Below are 20222 nucleotides of genomic sequence, written 5' to 3'. Positions count from 1 at the left end.
GTCACAAAAAACTCTCTCACTTGGATTAAAAGTCAACTATAAGTATTTTATCAGAGCTTGAGGAGTGTAAATTCCCACACTGCTTTAATCCAAAGGAGCTTTCAGGTAGGGATAGCTCCTGAGATTTTGTATTTTTACTGAGCTTGAAGTATGAAAAGTAATTAATTATTTTTATTTTTAGAGAGCTGGTTATGCTAATCTGGGTTAAAATGCTTACTATTCTCAGTTGGTCACTGTGACCCCAGCCTTGCCAAAGGTTCTCAAGTGCCAGGAAGATTCTCATTTGCAAATGCTTCAGAGAAAATAAACTGAAACACTGGCAGACTGCACTGCACCATTTTTCTTCATGTAGCCTCCTTCTTCACACATTCAAAATCTGAACTTGGCTGGCGTGATTATCTCTGATGTCTGAACAGTTTAATGTCGAATCATGTCTGCTTAATAACACACGGCTAAGCATTGATTAGGACATCAGAACAAAGCCTGCTACATCTCTCTCACGCTAGCTTCTTTACCCTGGTGTCATCCTCCAGCTCCTTACCATTTTTCCCACATGCAAACTCCATGGCCAGCAAGGATTTTGTGCCTCACCTGATGCTCCCGAACTGGATGCTTCAGCACCCCAGTTGCCCGCATGTCAGGCCATGCCTGGCTGTGAGCCCCTGAGATGGTGGGGTGTGTGGTGGTGCAAACAGAGCATAAAAGGGGCAGCCTGAGGAGGGGAGCAGCCATGGTATTGCTTTCACAGAAATGTGGCCAATTAGGCTGGACACTTGACTGTGAGCTGTAACCAAAGTAACTGCTGAGGGGCTCTTTAGAAACCTCTGTCTGATTTCTAACTTGAACTAGCTCATAGGAATTTTATACCCACTTATTTTTAAGCAATTGTTGTCCTATAGCTTAAGTGACTCTTTTCCCATTTTTCACTCCCAATGTGTTAATGAAGAACCATCCTTTTTCCTCCTGGTTTTTATTTGTTGCACATTAACCAGACCTCCATCTATTAGCCTGCTTACTTAAGAGAGGCTTTCTCTTCTCATTCTCACAGCCCTTTCATGCCCCTGCAGTCATCCTTCCCAAACATGCCTGACCCGTGTGGAGTTCATCAGGGCATGAGGCACAGCTAGACAGTCTAACCTGCTCCTCTTCACCATCATCCGGGCAGAAATATTTACTGCTCCCAGTTGAATGTCCCTACCTCACTGGAAGCCCCACCAAAGGTTATTTCTTTCATCACCCTTTTATTTTCACTGTCTGCTTTCTAACCAAATTTAGTGAAATGCTGGAGAAAGGAAAAGAAAAGGGAAAGGCAAAAAGGAAAAGGGGGAAAAAAGGAAGTGAGAGTGAAAGAAGGAAAAAGCTTCTGCTAGAAAAGGGAATTAACCTCTGGCAAAGGAAATGCACAGACAACGGCCAGCAGTACCCACTTTACATAGGGACCGGGTTAGTTGGTCTGACTGCCCTCAGACACTTCAGTGGCATATCATATTAGCAATGTTAAAGCTGGTTGTCTCCTCGTAACCTTTAAACCAAACAGAAAGTGGGAGACAGTTTGCTCAATGTTGCATGTAAAGTTTGCTGTGAACATCATTTGAGATTGAACCACATGTGTCCTCACAGTAAATGTGCATAGAAGAATAAATGAGGACAGATAACGCTGTGTTACTTTGATGTGAGCCCCGAAAACTTTTATAGGAGTTGCAGTTGCTCAGCGTGTCTGAAAAGTAGACTGATAAAAAAACTTTGCAACATATATTGTGGTTTTCATTGGTTAGAAGCGTATGTACTGTTTTTCACAAGTACCGACATGAATCATGAATTTGCTAGATGGTTTCATATTTTGCTAGCCCACATTAAGTAATGTGGCTGTGCATTTTAGTGACTTACACATATCTAAGCTTAGATAAGCTAAGTCATTCAAGATCCTAAGATTATGAGGATCTTTACTTGTCTCACTAAGGGACACAGGACATGCATTCAGACTTTCTTTGTATGAGTTAAGTTACCCTTGTGTTTTTGCCTTTATCTTCCTCAGAAACTTCATTGTTTTCATCACGGAGTAGATATAAGTAGCAACTTTGGACAACATACTGTTGTTGTTTTTCTATTGCAATTATAAATTATCCATGTGTTTTAGTGTGATTTAGGTTTGCTTAAATTTTCTGCCAAAAAATATTAATACCTTTACCTGCATCTACATGAGAGTGCTGGTATTTAAGAAACTTTAGGGAAGGGATGGCGTTATTACAATATTCTTTTTCCCGTTTCTTTTTTTTTCCCCCTTGTTATTTTCCTGAAGGTTTGAAAGGTTCTGTACTCTTGCTGCTGAGAGTGTAAAATCCTAGTTCTGTCATCCTTTGCAGAAAAGGATTCAATAGTGTAATTTAATGCACATCTTTGATCCTCAATGGGATCTGAAACAGCACTTTGGAGAGTGACTTTTCAACATAAGCACAGAAGCCCTAAAAGCCTAAATGGTATTTGCCATACTACAAAGCTGCTAGAATTGCTGCTGTCTGTTTCCAGGACCTTTGCAAAACAAGAGTATGTGGGGAGAGTTAAGTCATACAACATGTAAGAGGAAGAGTTGAATTAACATGCTGTCTCAATTTCTCAGCCCTTTTCAGTTTCCTTTTCAGCCAGCAGTGGGAAATTGGTGTCCTGCTGCAATGTCACTGCCCTGTCCCTCAGCAGATTTGCCTTCAGCAGCTTTCCCTGAAGCTCACTATTGTAATGGCTCTGGCCAGGGTGTGTGACTACATGCTTAACAGGAGGGCCCAGGGTATGGACTCAAATGTAATGTGGATAGATCTGATGTTTAGAAAGTTTTGAGCACCTCCACATTTTGAATTTGTGTTAGTGTTTGGGAAATTCAAGCTTTATCCAAGTTGTTTGTAGCAATTCCTTAATCTCTACCAATTAGTGTAAGGTATTGGCAGGTAAATTTAGATAGAACGGTTATGGAAGTCCCTTGCCACTTTGGTAGGAGCTCCTGCCCCCTGCATCATCCATGGGATTGTCTTCTGCACACCCAAGCCAAAGGGAACTAGGTTCAGTTGTACCTTCTCAGGAAAATACATGTTCCAGTGAGAGATCGAATGAGGGTGGCAACCTTTAACCTGACACCCACTAACACACTACATTGTCCTGACTCTGCTTTGGGCTCATCATCTCTGGTACAGGCACATTGACATCCAAAATTGCCATGGCAATTTGCAAAGTGAGTGTGTGTCCACATATATAGTTTCCACGGTAATAGCTCTGTTTTTTCAGCCTATAAGCCCCAGCCATACCAGCATGCATTTTAATACACTAATAGATGTCTACTGTATCAATAAAAAAGATCTGTTTTCAGAAGTACTGAGAGATTTGAAAGCCTTAGCCTGTCCAAAAAGAAAAAAAAAAAAAAGGTTTAAAAATAAATCTAAGGCAGCTTAATAGAGGAAAATGTAACATGGCTGTAAAAAATAAAATCTGTTCCATGCTGAAGCATTTGGCTCTGAGTGAGGATTTGGCTGACTTGTGGTCACAGCTCTCTTTGGTTTCCGTGTTCAAACTTTAAAATAGCTACCCAGCCCTAGGTAATGAAGAACAGGTCCATGCCCACTCAGCAGACTGGATGTATCTTTTTTCTCTCTGTTCTTCAATACATCTTGATCTAACAGGAAGCGTGTATGATGTTTCTCCTCCTCTGGTGCTTGTCCATAGCAGAGGCTGCTTTCTGTCAGTGCCAGTTCACATCAGATGTTCTGCAATTTTTTAGACTTCTCACTTATCATTCCTTCTTTTCCCCTCACCCCTCAGTTTAGAAACTCTAGATGACAGCAAGTTCAAGGGATGAGCTCATTTTCCTCATTCTTGTAATTCTTTTTTTCCTTAAAGCCATGATCTGCACATTTTGCTACTATCACAAACTGCTTCAGAATCCAATCTGATATTTTTCCTTCCAATTTAGCAGCTTAACAGGTTTGTTCAGTTTATCAAAAAGGACTCTTAGTCTTTCTTGTGTGCAAATATAATCTGTGCTGGTTTGTAATGAAATTCTGTTTCTTTTTAGAACCCTTTTGTCAAAACATATAGAAGACAGAAAAATCACATATACTCCTGTAATAATCCAGAACATATTTGAGTAGATTTGACAAATGTGATGAATATTCTGGAAAATCACTGGAATACTGGCAAAAATATTTCATTTGTCCAATTTTTTGAAGCTGCCTAACCCCTGCTATTTTGATTCTTCCCTGGCACTCACAGGTTACCAGGTGCAACATCACAGCACAGAACTATCAGACATACAACAAAATCATCTCATTTTGCCATATATCCTTTTTGTAAGCAGCAGAGGGTTGTGTAAACAATGAAATTGTTCTGTTGTCGGAGATTATTTATATCCTTTAGCTTGGAGCTGTTTTTCCAATTTCTTCAGAGTTTGTATACTGTGCTCTGTCAGGAAACGGGCAGGTTTCTGGGCTGTTTCAGCACAATGGAAAATGCTTTCTTTGTGTCTGAAGCAGGAAAATACTCTATGCCCTGTCACTCAAGCATGGCAACGAGTGAGAGAGAGTAAACAAAAGTTAAAGCAGCGAGGAATCAAGTCATGTAGTAATGTTTTGGGGTTTGTTCTAAGTTGCAGCATAACCTTTCTGTCCCATTTTAAATCTCTGTCTTGGATTGTCTCCAAATGAAATGAGCTCACTCCAGTGGCTTTTTTACTCAGCAAATACAAAACGTAGTGTGTGGCTGCTCTGCTATCTTGGTGCTTCTGGACTGGGAGCAGAGTGTATGGGTGTTTTACATAAAGGCCATCATAATAAGTTGTCCTAAAGGAGCACAAAAGAAAAATGCAGCATAAAACTGATGGGTTTTGTTCTGCACTCAGTGAGTGCAGAATGATAATGCCAAAAGTGGGATTGCCTTGGAAGAAACCCATCACCATCAACTTCATTCATATGAGCAAAACAATCCCACCAATTGCATCACAGTTCTTTCAGTCAGAAAGTACCTATTTATCTTTAAATACTGTATATTCCCCTGCCAGTTCTGCAGAACCTGCTATGTATTTATTGAAGTGATACATCTGCATTTAGACCATCACATCATATATTCCAGAGATAAGAGCTGGTTTCTTTTTCCATTCAATCCAAAAGATACTGTGTTTTTCTATGTATGCTCTAGTATATATATAATACTAATTTCTATTATATTTGAATAACTTAGGTTCTCATAATCTGATCTGGACACACAATACCAATATGTTATAGAACCATAGAATCACAGAATGGTAGGGATTGGAAGGGACATTTAGAGATCATCTAGTCCAACCCCTGCAGAAGCAGGTCCACCTAGATCAGGTTGCACAAGAACATGTCCAGGAGGGTCCTGAAGACCTCCAAGGAAGGAGACTCCACAACCCCTCTGGGCAGCCTGTGCCAGGGCTCCCTCACCCTCACAGTGAAATAGTTTTTGCTTATGTTTAAATGGAACTTATTGTGTTCCAGCTTCATCCCATTACCCCTTGTCCTGTTGCTAGCTACTATAGAAAAAAGGGATGTCCCAACCTTCTGACTCCCACCATTTATATATTTGTAAATATTCATGAGATCTCTCCTTAGTCTCCTCTTTTCTAGACGAAACAGCCCCAGTTCCCACAGCCTTTCCTTGTATGCAAGATGTTTCAGTCCACTGATCATCTTGGTGTCCTTGTGCTGGAATTTCTTCAGAAGTTCTCTGTCCCTCTTGAGCTGAGAAGCCCAGAACTGGACACAGGACTCCAGATGAGGCCTCACCAGGGCAGAGTAGAGAGGGAGCAGAACCTCCCTTGACCTGCTGGCCACACTCTTCTTGATGCATCCCAGGATACCATTGGCCTTCTTGGCCATGAAGGCACGTTGCTGACTCATGTTCAGCATTTAGGCATCCAAAAATGCCAGCAGAGAGCCAGCAGAGTTTTCAGTACCTCCCATGGGATTTAGGCATCCAAAGTCCCACTGGGATTCTGTCTGCACTGCCATAAAGAGACTTTCTATATATCTGATGTTTAAGTATTTGCAGACATGTGCACCTATATGTCTTAAACTCTGTGGACATGATCTATAAACATGAAATTAAACATATGTAAATGTAAGCAATGCAGCACCACATTATGAAAATTGCACATATAAAAGCATTGAAAGATAATTAATTTGCTTTGCCATAAAGAGCTGATGGAACGGTTATAAGATTTTGTTCTTATCATTTGACTAAGTCCCTTCAACATGAATGCCTGACTGTGGGATTATTCTAACAGCAGGAAAAACATTTGTGAACTGTCATCCCTTTAGTAGTTCTCAGGAAAATATGTCTTGGAATATCTCCTAATTATATGTGCAAGGGGAGGAGGCTTGGATCAGGATTACTATTTATGTTGGCCTGAATCTTTGCTCTTTTCAGCTGCACACTGGCAACACCTTATGGTTAGAAGAGCGTTGCTCATGTGCATAAAGGCTTTTCATGTGTTTAGATTTAGGCTATTCAAAGCTCACAAGACATAATTAAAAAGATTAAGACAACTATAGAAGTAAGATTGTTTAGAAATACTTAGTTTTAAAACCCCCATTATGGTTTCAGAAATCTACAGTCTGTTTAAATATTTTTTTTCTCAGGAAAGTGTCTGGAGCTATTTACATAAGAAAATTGGTGCATTTATGTAATTTAGAAAGTGAACAGTAGGGATAACTTTTTAGAAATAAATTGTGTAATCTGGATTTTGTGGTATCCAAGGCATAAAGCAGCCATTAACTGTAGCACCAGATACCAGTCACATATGCACTTAGCCTGTTCTTGTTTTTTTTCACACATATCTGTAACTCTACAAAGAATAATCACTAAAAAGAAGAGTATAGTCATTCTCTTACAGAAAACCAGCACTACTCAGTCCAGTCAGGTTCGTTGCCTATAACTATTGCTCAGTGTTTCAGTGAAAAGCATGAAATTCCCTCAAAGCACTTTAGTCATACAGTAATATACTGGAGAGGAATTTCCCTCCTAATCACAGCTAATGATCAGATTATGTGCTGAAGCATGAGCAGTAATCACAGAATTTGCAATGACAGCTTAGGTGGTGGTGACGTGACTAGTGAGTTTTCTAATTCTTTTTTTTAATTTTCCTAAAATTCTATTCTAATATCTGTCTTCTTGGATGTGTTTGACTATCTGGTGGATGAAGATTCTACTTTTGCTAAATGTCTTGGGTTTTTGTGTTCTTTTCTTATCATGGAAAAGAGAAGCAAGACCACTTTTTTTGTCATCTTCCTTACAAAATTGCTTGTCTTGTCTTATGTCTCTTTTTTTTTAAAGAAATAAGCCTAGATTTCAACCATTGTTTAAATGGGAAAGGTTTGACCATGCTGCTAATGATTTTATGTCCTTTTCTGTAAATTTTCTACTCCTATTGTGTTTTTTAATTAAGATGAGGTGAGAAGAACTGAACTTCAGACATAATAATACCCAATCATCAGTTTATTAAATGGCATCCAATTAAATTAGAGATTGACTAAAATCAAATCAGTAAAGAGGCTTCGTACATCTGTATCAAGAAAGAAATGTAAAGGGATATAATTGGCACTCATGACAGAAAAGAGTCTTGTCACTACCCTTAACTGTTCCTAATTTTTATTGATCCTTGAAAGAGGATTCTACAAAATATAGAATTGAGGCTTAGCACAAAATGAAAGTAAATCTGGAAAAAAAAACACCTGTCATTTTGATTGACTTTTTTTTTTAACGCAAAGCTTATGGAAGCTATATGATAAATATACATACAGAGTTTTTAAAAAATCATGCCTTTCCTCTCAAGAGAGACGGGGTTTCTATGAGCTTTACCTCAGACATCATTTAATTAAAAGTGATTGAGAAAATGCACAAGTGATGGATGCTACAAATACAAGAGGTTACAATTCATTTTCCTTTCACTAAACGTGTAATTTAAAGTAGTACCAGTGGAGGTTTCCTATGCCCTATTACCTCAGAGAGAAGACAGGTAATTTAGTGCGTGCACATAATAAATCTTTGTGTGAACTGGGAACAAAATAAAGCATAAATGTTAAATGTTTAACAATATGAAGTATTTAAATAAAGCTATTAGTTATTTCTCATGTGTAAAATACAGCATCTTAGCTTAAAATGAATGAATTTCAAGGTAAAAATTAACTTGCCTTTTACTTTCAAAATACACTCCAATGATTTACAGTCATTACATGTTATTTGGAATTTTTTGTGCAGGTTTTATCTAGCCAATACCAACGTGTCCTTAATTACATTGGAATCTTTTGAACAAAGTAGACGCAACGCTTATGAGCTTCACCAATTCTACTGGAGATATTTTCTCAACAATAGGACTGTAAATATTTAGGGGGAAAATAATGAAAACTAGAAAACCAATAAATTTAGACATAATATTTTACCTGTACTCCTACACTTAGTTTCCTTATCTTGTAATAATTCATTCATTTAATAATCTCATAATGATCTAATATTCATTATTTCCAGATTTTAGAAATAGCTCAAATCTCAGCGGGAATAAACTGACATGAGTCCAACTGAATTTTTGTACCACACATTTTTTGTTTAGACTTAGTTCCATTTATTAAGTGGGGTTTTGATTTTGGGTTGAGGGTTTCTTTTTTCCTGTGTACCTTTTTTAACATGAAGGTAAGGACAGATTTTCAGATTTTTTTTACCTATGAATTGCCTATGAACCACCATCAGGACCCTAACTGGTACATCTATTTTTAAGAGTGCTTCTTTCTGTTCTTAAAATACAATTATTCATGTTTCACCATAGATATCACACTGCTCTAGATTCTTTAACCTCCTGAAGCCTGTTACATTTGGCTTTCTAATACATTCACAAGAATGTAGATTCAGTCCTGAAAAACAAAATTTATAGTCCTGGATATAAGTATGTTAGCTATTAAATCATTTAGCTTCTCACTTTCTTGAGTAAGATTTCAGAAATTAATATTCCTGAGCTGTTTAGATTCTACCTTGAGAGAAGATTTACACTACTGCAAGACACGTCCCTTATTTTGCATGGCTAATTTTCTACATTATTCAACCGGGAAGGAGGAAATGGTTGTTTTGTTTTTTACAGTTTTGCAGATCTATCAAAGGCAACAAATGAAACAAATTATATGCAGTGTGTCTTTCAGAATCCCTATTTTCATAGCAAATTAAGTTCAGGTGCATTAACTGGAGTAGCAGACAGTTATTTAAATAGAAAAATGTATGATGTAATTGGCCCAAATTTAAGGAAGGGCTGTACTGTAAGATTTCATACTCATACAAGAAAGAGAAATAGAGCTCTGATTAGTAAGTTGTTTTTAGAATTTTCCAGCTGTACGAGGCTTAGAAAAAAGCCTTTCTATGGAGCAGAATATTTTCAAATTTAAGATGAATTAGATTTCGGAATATTCTCAAGGGCTGGAATCCTCATTGCTTGGGTCATTGTAATACAAATTAGATAAAGTGGCATAAAAGTAGAAGCTTCTGTAAGACACAGTACTATACTAGTAGAAGCACATGACCTTCAACGTGTTTTCCATCTCTACATTATCTAGCTTTTTTCTATAGCCAAGTCTCAAGACTTTTTATGACAATACCTGAAACCATTTGGCAAAATGTTTATCATTTAGTCAGGCATGACAATGTAGTCAATGTGACCCTCACACAGGAAAGACAGGACTTACAAATACAATTATTTTGCCTGTTAGTAGATATGGAATTGTCACTGTAAATATCATAAACTCAATCCTTATTCGGCATTGCCATGTTAACTTCATTGCAACTAATCCAGGAGCTAAACTTGCATACTTGATGAATGCTGATTATTTTGTTTAATCTATTTTTCCTTCTAGTCTTATGAGAACATGTTCATAATTAAACATAGTTATATTCAAGTTCTGAAGTTAACTTACAAGTGGATAGCCCATTTGGTTACTAAAATGATGTTATTTTCTCACTCACCTGGTGATTGATTTCACACTCACCTCTCCTCCCTGTCCCCTGGGAATCCACATAGTAAGTGTGGATCCTATTGGACCTCCTGGTTTTCTTGCAAAGTAAACTACATTTGGTGTCTGTGATTATAGGATGTCTAACACTGTACAAAGCATAGTCGCAGGGAATGCCTTTATACCCAGGTGGTTTGAGATTACACTGTTCATCCAGGCTGTGTAAGACCCATAGGTCACTCCTTTGCCTGAAGGTGGTAATTAGTGGAAAGTGAGAAGAAACAAATCAGGGGAAAAAAATAGTTCTTTTTTCTTTAAGTGAAAAAAACTCTGAACACTCTGGAATTCCTATAGAACAAAAAAAATAATAATCCACAGTGGTTTTTTGGAAAATATAGTTATGACTCTATGCATTCAAGCCAGTGGATCTTTGCATTTTGGTTGCCTGACAGCATTTTGATCTCAGAGTGTTGAGATTTCCTTACTTTCCACTCCCAGTCATCTTTGACAATGTAAATACATATTGCTATGATATTTTTCTGAAAATTTTATCAAGTCATGTGCCGTGTAATGTCTTTCATATCAAGTTCTTATTTTGCTAACACCTTCTTTTTTGTAATAACAATGACCATTTCTCAATTGAGTTCATTATTACGAACAGATACGTTGCTAATGTATCTGTGCTTTTCATTTTGAGATGCATCCAAGCATCAAAGTGAAGTGTGTTATTTCAGAATTTTAATTGTTTCAGCATGCTGACACTTCTAATAGGTGCTTGTTCTTCCTTAATTAAAGACAACTTCTCAAGATCAGTACACTGTTTCTCATTGATCCATGATTGCCTCAGTTAACTCCCAGTCAGCCAGTGAAGTTTATAGAAATCCTGCTAAAAACTGAAGACAGAAAAAAACTTTACTCTTTAAACAGGAATGATTTCCCTTGGCAAGATACAGACCTGAATCGCTGCCAATGCTTTCCTTTAAGAGCTATGTTAATAAAATTGGGCCAGATAATACTCCTTATTTCTGAAACATCTTTTTTCTTAGGCAGCCTCATATTTCACACAGATCTGTGGTAGGTAGCCTGACAGCAATCAAATGCAAGTCTAGAAAGAGGATTGAATTTGTCCTTTGATGTATCCAAAATGGATATTTTAGTAAATGCATATTTTCTAAATTGGATAGATGGAGTTCTTTTTTGTTTGAAGATAGGTAACGTTTTCCTCTAGACAACAGTTTGGACATTGGACTCTAGTCACACATATTTGTGTAACTTTAATCATTGTACAAACTAACAGAAGTAAAATGTGTTTCTGACAATTCTACAGAGCTCAGAATATAAAGTCAGGAATATCAGTCTCTTTACGATACACATCTATACGGCCAGAATTACCACACTTGATACCTCACAATTTTTAGCATATTTATTCTCACAGTATCCTGGGTGATGGAGAAGTACATGTTCAGTTTTACAGATGAGAAACAGAGAAACAGCTGTAAGACCACTTACCTTTCTTGAAGTCATCAGGAGTACTTGCAAATCATGGAGACCAAAAAGCACTCTGGAGTTTGATCTCTTGCAAGCAGTGTGATGTGGCCATTTCCCTGCTTACCTGCCCAGATATGCACCCTGCTGCACCTTGGCTGTACAAAACCACACGGTCTTTCATGCTTTATCTCACCTTCCCTTTCACCTCCTGCACTTGCTCTGATTTCTCCCATGAGAAATACTTTAGATGTATAGCTAGAGAGGTAGCCAAGGACTGGATGACTGAGTGATTAGGACCATGGAATGCACTTATGAACATAACTTCATAGGAAGCCTGGTGCAAAACTATTAAGTCTCCTTTAGCCCTACACTAGCACAATGACCACTAGGTTGGCTTTCCTATGTGGGGTGAAAAACTTTTGGCAAACTTAGGCTTTTAAAGTTACAGAAGCTACAGTACATAGCACAGTTTTCACTTCTCTAAAAGCAGAAGCAGTCAGTTTAAATACTCAGATCCTTTTCCAAAGGTTGTACCTCAAGTTCTTACACGTCTACCCCATATTTCCTGTGTTACATCTGGAAAGACAAGCCAGGGTTTAATCAGAAACTGAGAAGTGACATAACAAAGTAGGCCTTTGTTTCTTTTGATGCCAACACATTCAATAACCTTGTATCTAAGAAAACTATGTCAAGTGATACCTTACTGCATCTCATTTTACTGTGGTGAGAACAACCTTTAAGGGTCATACAGTTGTTGTTCATTAAAGCCATGTCAACCATAGTAGCCAGCCTAGTGAGGTACATGAGCTGTAAGGTAATTTCAGCAGGCCTCTTTTGATGTTTTAGCACACTGATGTAGCCTATGTATTTTAGAATTTATCTCAAGTGTCAAGATGTAACCAAGCATATCGGCAAAACTAGTTCCTGAAGCGGAGTTTGTTGTACTGCATATCATATGATTTCTGCTGTAAACTGATTGCTAAAATGAGTGTTAACTTCATGGACTTCTTTCCTAGTAGACATTACAGATTTCTAGAATTTGATCTTTTCTCCTCTAAAGATTATGTTTTTTCGTTTACTGAAACATTTCTCCTTTTTTTTTTTTTTCCTTTTTTTATACAGTGCTTACTGATCACTTCATCATTCTTCTGTGCAGTTTTCAAGGAGTGTCATAGATGGATAAATACATTCTATATGGAGGGTTGGAACTGTGATGCTATGAAAGTCAGAAATAAATTGTAGTTCAGTTCATAGGGTGTGTAAAGCAATTCAGAGCCCCGCTACTGCCCTTTGTTCTGGCTTGAATCACTCTGTTGTTCCAGTTCATACATGTGTGTTGATCAGACTTCCAACTGTGAGGCTAGTTTTATTACTGCACAAACAGGGATTAGTGCTGTGCTGCACTCACTTCCACTTCTGCCCTGATTTTGAACACTCTTTTCCAAGGTGAAAGGTTAGTGGAGTAATTCAGTATGCCTCTTCACCTGTCCCTGCCTCCAAAGAATTACTTATTCTGTGCATTATTATCAATGATAGCAAAATAGAGCAACACTGCTGCTGTAAGATTACTGAAGGTACTATGATGCATGTCACATACCTCATTTTCCACATCAAGACACACAGTGTCCTTGACATGGTCTTCTAGGAGTTCATTAAGCTTGAAACAGGTGACATATGGCTAACTATGGACATTTCCTGAGGCAAAGTAACACTATAAATAAAATTACTCTCAAACAATTCATTTTTTCTTAATCCCTCCCTCCTGGAGTATTAAATGACATTTTTGGTATAGCATGTCTCACATTGCTTTTATCTGCAGTTTTCACTGACTGGTCTTCTTATAACACTGGTCTGGATGCCACTGAAGACAACATAAGAAATTCTATTTAGGTATTAATTTTTTTTTTTTTAATTAAGTTTAAGGATGTTTTTGGTACACATCAAGCTGTCAGAATTTGCTATGAGGAAAACTAGTGTTTCAATGAATTGGTGGTTTCAGCTTTTTCTGCAATCTTAGGGATTTTTTTAGTTTGTCTCTTGTAACTTATTTCATAAAGGTTGGTACAATATCAAAAAACACCAAAAAATTGATTCGGAAACCTTAGGTTTAACTGCAAGCCATTGGTGGAATATATTCTGTCCTACATTACTATTTGCACTGAAATCACCAAACAAAATGTAGTTACTGAAAATGTGAGCTTTTCTTTTGGGGAGGTTTAATTTTAGGGTAACTAGTCCTGCCTGTGCTGCTGTATAATGATGCTCCAAGGCAGCTGTCCTATAGACAACATACAGAGCAGGCGCAAAAAAACCCAAGCACCTGCCATTCTTTTTTTACTGAAAAAAGAATACAGCAGAAGATTTAGAAAGAGCAGCAGCCCTAAACAAAATAATCAGTATTCCATAAACTGAAAACTCTTCTAAATGTGTAACTGAAGTCCAGATAGATAAAAAAAAAAATCACTTGTTTGTTTTCTTTTACATTTCAGACAGCCCATCCAAGGAAAAGAAACTAATGTAATGTTTGGTAACTAGTGTTTTTGCATATGTAGTTCCATAGATTCTCTCGATGGGATGCCTCTCACAGATGTGAGGAAGGAGTCCTAGCTCAGGAGTTGGAATAAGACCTTTCCAGTTGCCTCTAACCTTTAGAAATTCTACCAATTTAGTTCTGCTTCTTCAGCTAGACGCCTGCTCTTCCAAATTCCCCTTGATACAGAGCTGAATCTAAACCTGGATCAAAAAAAACCTACATTGTAAATATTTGGCTGAAGAAACTATGAGACTTTTATAGGGCTGTGGGGTTTTTTTGGTTTTTAAGATCGTCCAGAAATCTTTCTGAGAACACACTTGTGATGGTGTAATAACTGGATCCATCAGCTGTTCTCTATTAAAACTGTAAAATACTGCAGTAAAAATATAATTCTACTTTATAAATGCTCATAAAAAAATATATATAATGCATACAAACACCAATAATGTACATTTTAAGTCTAAATGTGTGTCTTTTTAACCACGTTGGCACTACCAATTGGAATTTCATTGCATATCATGTGGCTGATGGAGAAGGCACGTTGAAATCAAGCTGTTAAATACACCATCTCCATTTTTTATTTCACTAGAGTATGTTTGCTGTAGTTTTAAAAGAGCATTGAAAAGCCCAAGAGATGAATTCTGCTCTGAAATTGCTATTTGCTGATATAGAAATAGCTGTAAAAATACAAGCAGAGAAAAATACAGTATAGCAATATATTTTCATTTTTCTGGGGGAAAAGTAGTTTTAAAGAAGAATTATAACCTGTCTTCTGAATGATAAAGCAGTGTAACTAGCATTAAACACAGCTGAAATTTTGTAATGACCAAACCTCAGCTCATCCAAATCCCCAATAGCATTACTCCCTAGAACTGGGCTGTAAATTTGATTAGCCTTACAACAGACATGAGACACGAATGTTCTTCCTTATACAGTCATATTAAGTGGCTGCAAAAGATGATGACAAGGTGTTGTAGAGCAGCGCATCCAACCCTTTTAAGCTAGGGACAAGCTCCAGCTTGCCTAGCTTTCAAAACTACATTTAAGTACAGGGTAATTTCATGAATTCTGATATTACATGAGGATTACATATGAGGGGGGTGGAGGGAGGATTTAGCAGCTGCAGTCTTCCTATAAATCATCCAGTAGCTTCATACTTTAAGTTCTCTTGGCAGACATTTTCCATGTAAGCTGTATCACTGAACTTTAGCTTCTGTCTATGCTTGTTTAATTTCATGGGGTTTTAATATATTTTCATTACTGGTGCTGTCCTTTAACATGAAATTTGATGCCGTAACTCCTGGCGTGTTCCAATTCTACATTGAACTAATCAGACTACTGGATAAAAATTTTCTTTAAACAATCTAAAGGCAATAGAGGGGTCCTAGAACAGATTTCTAGAAGTGAGAGTCTAGAGAGGGACAAGAAGAAACAGTAAATTATAAGACCTTAAAGATTTCCAGGTCCACAGAGTTGCAGCAGGTTCTCTGGTGAGCTGGCGGTGTGTACCATGGCATAACTCCTCACATGTGGCCACTGCAGCCAGCACCACCCCAACACTGTTCCCGGGTGTCGGTGCTGTCAAGTGCTGCATGCAATGTCTCTGACTCGTCCCAGCTTCCCCAGGCACCAGCACTCCAAGGGCTGGGGTGCCCACACGGCAGGGAAAGGGCTGTGTGTGGGGACGTGCCACCCTGGCTCTCCAGCCAGGCACACCATGTTTCTGGTGATCCCAGAGGTCACAAAATACATTCCTACTGCCAGGCCATGAGTTGCATAGTTATCCTGTTATTGTTATTCATTTTATCATGGGTTTATTTTCAGTTCTTTCACTACATTGTTTTGATAATACGTTACAGAATCATAGAATGGTAGAGGCTGGAAAGGACCTCTAGAGTTCAATCCCCTGCTAAAGCAGATTTACCTCAATCAGGTCACCCAGGAATATGTCCAGGCAGGTTTTGAAAACCTCCAGAGAAGGAGACTCCACACTCCCCCTGGGCAGCCTGTGCCAGGGCTCCCTCACCCTCACAGGAAAGAAGTTTCTCTTCAAGAGGAACTTCCTGTGTTCCAGCTTGTGCCAGTTACCCCTTGTCCTGTCACTGAGCACTAAACTTATCCTTTAGGTATTTATAAGTGTTGATAAGAGCCCCTCTCATTCTTCTGTTCTCCAGGCAAAACAGCCCCTGGTCTCACAGCCTTTCCTCATAAGAGAGATGTTCTAGTCTCCTAATAATCTTTGCAGTCCTCCATTGGATTCTTTCCAGAAGTTCTCTATCCTCTTGAACTGTGGAGCCCAAAACTGGACACACTGCTCCAGACGTGCCCTGATGTAGCGTTATATGCCAGTCCCTTGTTTCTCCGTGTCATTTGGACACGGTCCCATTTGTTGTCAATTTCTAAAATGAACTTGGATTTGCTGATGAATCACGTTACTTCTTAAAAAAAAAAAAGAGCAGTTTAGTAGATAAAAAATTTCTAACATCAAGAGTAAAACCTCAGATGGAAAATAAGAAACAGTTTTATGGTAATGAGAAATGGAAACATGGGAAAAGTACCATCATGAATTTTGAGATCCAGTATTCTTTTTTATCTCTTAATTAGATAGGTTACACAGTGGTTGTTTTATATATACGTATTGGGCCCTACTAATGGAGATTTCACAATAATCCTTAAACAGTGCAGCCCAGCTGAGAAGCAGGTGGCTCTCAGCCATGTGCTGCTTGGGTTAGGAGGTAAAGAGGAACCATTTTTTGTTCCTCATACCTGGTATTTTGTAGGGCACTATAACCAACACTTATGAGTGTTGGGAACAAAGTCTTCTAGTTCTTTTAATTAAGGGGCCTCAATTTATCTTGTATTCTCTATTTTATTGCCTTTCTGGAGTTGACACATCGTCCTCTATGTCCTCCAGGACAAATGCAATGTGATCCAAAAATGCTCTTAGTCCAGATATGCTTCTTTGACATTCATGTATGTAAAAATAGTGAAGTCCAGGCCTTGGTGACCTCCTCTGGATATATTAAGATATTAAAGGTAAGCATATGTAGTAAACATTTGCAGGACTGAGACTGTGGCAAGTAGGCACACCACTATTACAGTGGTAACTTGCCTTACTAATTTGGGAGGTGCAAACTTAAGGTTCAAATTATGGGCTTTTCCTGAACGTACATTCAAGACAAAAGATTTTTTCATTAGATATTATTCAAGAAACAAAGAAGACCAGAGTTACTCTGCTTTGCAGGAGGCCTGATGTCATCCCAGGAATTTGTGATTCTGTAACAGTTTTAATCTCAGTGGTTAATAATGCAAACGTCTGTTGTGGTTTAACCCCAGCCAGCAGCTAAGCCCCACAGAACTGCTCACTCGCTCCCCTCCCCACCACTGGTGGGATGGGGGAGAGAATCAGAAGAGTAGAAGTGAGAAAGTTTGTGGGTTGAGATAAAGACAGTTTAATAGGGAAAGCAAAAGCCACGCACAAAAGTAAAGCAAAGCAAGGAATTTGATCACTGTTTTCCATGGTCAGGCAGGTGTTCAGCCATCCCCAGGACAGCTGGGCTCCATCACATGTAACCATTACTTGGGAAGACAAACGCCATCACTCCAAACATCCCCCCTTCCTCCTTTCCCCAGCTTTATCTGCTGAGCATGACGTCATGTCATGCAATGTCCCTTTGGCTGGTTCAGGTCAGCCATCCCTGCTGTGTCCCATCCCAGCTCCTTGAGCTCCTCCAGCCCACTCACTGGTGGAGTGAGGTGAGGGGCAGGAAAGGCCCTGACCAGCAATAGTGGAAACATCCCTGTATTATCAATACTGCTTTCAGCACAGATTCAAAACATAGCTCCATACTAGCTACTGTAAAGAAAATTAACTCTGTCTCAGCCAAAACCACCCACACTCAGATTCTGACTGTACTGCAAAGCCAAGATTCATATTGTTCAATGACACCATCTCCAGACATCTGTAAAGCTCATTATTAACTGGCCCTCATAAGAAGTCATGGTCAGTATCCTAAGCCAGGAAAAAATATTGTATCAGTGCTTCTGAACTTTCATAGTACAATCCCAGGAATTTAGCATTGCAGCAGAAATATCAAGGGTATGGATTTCCCCAGTGGCAAAATCTCTGTACACTCTATCTCTTAAATTGCAAAGTGAAAAATGTGTGAAAAATAGTGTTGGTTACAGACAGTCACTTCTGTTGAAATCTTGTCTTGTTTTGTGGTTTCCTAGAGGGCTGATTGGTTTTGATCAATTATTTGAAGTAATTTGTAGATCCAGACCAAATCACGCAGCATTCTGGCCATATGAATGCTCAGAAAGATCCCATAAATTACCAACCATTCCCAAAGTTTGGAATTAACTTTTGTTGCTTTGAAAGTAGTATTTACTGCCCTAATTCCTTGTCTTTATTCTTTAAAGCTAAAAGAAACCCCACAAACCAGCAACTTTGAATCTGATAATACAATTAGTGCCCATCCTCTTCTTAGGTGATAGCATAGATATTTGTGGGAGTCTTAATACCATAAATAAGTGATGCAATGTGTTTGTTCTTATCACTTGAAAGTGGGTTTTAGCTCAGAATAAAATTATTGAAACATGTATCTGTGAGGCAGGATTTTAGAAAATTATTTTAGTTACATGTTTACTAGAAATGTGTAGCTAATTGACAGCCAACTCTCCCCCATCATCTTCCTTTCTTCATGTATGCATGAATGCTTTCACAATGGGACTACTATACGTGGCATCTTGTTATGGTTAAACCGGAATGAATGTGGATCTAAGAACAGCTTTTTCATCCTTCCAAGGCTGACGGGTATTTCACGGTTTGTGTTTCTTTTTCAGCTGACCCCCTGGTTGGAAGCATTGCCACTCAGTATATGACTAACAGAGCAGAGCACGACAGAATGGCCAGACAGTGGACCAAGCGATACGCCACATAGGAACCTACTCTAGGATTTGCTGGACCTGTGCAAGCACATTCACCAAGTGCATCAATAGCCCTTCCCTTCATTCTTATTTTTTATTAAACTTTGAACCATTTTGTGACAAAAGGTTGTCCTTCCTTTCTTTTTGGTTTTATTTTTATTTGTATTTGTTTTGGGTTTTTTTGTTCCGTTAACTTGAAAGTCGTTTCCCTCAAATGTAGACAGGGAATTTTGGTTATCAGTGCAAAGAATGTTGGATCTGTAATAGTATAGAGCTTTGTCACAAAGCTTTGTATTAATGTGTGGGGTTTTGGTTTTTTTCTTTCATGTGGTTTTGGGAAAAACAAACAAATTCAAAATTATATCTCGTTTCTACTTAAATGTAGTGTTTAGGGTTATTTTTTTGTACTGAAGTCTTTAATGGTGGGTGCATGCTACTGGGAACAAGTTTTGTATAAAAGCTTAAAATCAAGAATCACTGTGCATTACTAAGACTGTGTTTATCACTATAGCCTTCTGTTTCCCACACAAAAGGCTATTGTATTGAACAAATTAATATGTATTTTGATTTACTTAAAAAAAAGAAAAAGTGCTTGTAAATTTCTTAGGGACCTGCCACTTTTGACTGTGGATCAGTTGATGTACACTTGTATTATTAAAGCACTCAATAAAACACTGTGGCTGATAAATGTACTTCTTGCAAGACGGTGCTTTTGCGTTTGTGCAGTATCAGCTGCATAATCCTCATATAATACAATCGCAGGTTAAGCAACTATTTTTAGACCTAAACTATTCATTTCTTCTCAACAATGCATTTCTTCCTTAGAATTCTTCTTTGTGTATATCTTTCAAATACAAACACCTTCCAGACCTGAAGACCTTTCTTTCACATAGCTGAGCTATTTGGAAACCTCTTGTTGCATCTTTTATACGATGGCTTCACTATATCCATCTCGTTACATGTAAAATAGTTGTCTGTAAAAATAGCTTTGCAGTGAAAGCAGAATATTTATGGTGATTTTATACTGCAGGCCTCATTTTGCCTTTCTCCAACCTCTTTAATTGTAAAAGTGACTGTTATTTAAAAAAATAAATGGAGGTTTTCGATGGGAAAATTGAGCCCAATGTGCACCAATCATTCCCAGCACTTTCAATGGCAAGGGTGTTTCTATTCAGATTTGACCTTCAGACTAATTTTAGATATGCAGCCATAGAAGGAAAACTTCTACTTGGCTAAGGAAATGTGTGGGTGTTGTAATTTAGAAAATATATACTGTGGTGCTG

The 20222-nt window shown here is 38.2% G+C and overlaps 1 protein-coding gene across 2 annotated transcripts in view; it reads left to right on the top strand.

Annotated features, from left to right (window-relative positions):
- The window catches only part of UBE2E2 (ubiquitin conjugating enzyme E2 E2), a 216196-nt gene extending 196565 nt beyond the window's left edge, over positions 1-19631 (top strand). For both annotated transcript variants that reach the window (XM_061996571.1, XM_061996570.1), the window contains exon 6: positions 18856-19631. In XM_061996571.1, the coding sequence (XP_061852555.1) occupies positions 18856-18953 (98 nt within the window). In that variant the 3' untranslated portion in view covers positions 18954-19631. The remainder of the gene's footprint in view (positions 1-18855) is intronic.
- The last annotated feature ends 591 nt before the right edge of the window (positions 19632-20222 follow it).

The sequence above is a fragment of the Colius striatus genome, chromosome 5, assembly GCF_028858725.1.
Source record: "Colius striatus isolate bColStr4 chromosome 5, bColStr4.1.hap1, whole genome shotgun sequence".
NCBI classification, from domain to species: Eukaryota; Metazoa; Chordata; class Aves; order Coliiformes; family Coliidae; genus Colius; species Colius striatus.
Note: the sequence above shows the minus strand (reverse complement) of the source record. Positions and strands in the feature narration are given on the sequence as shown.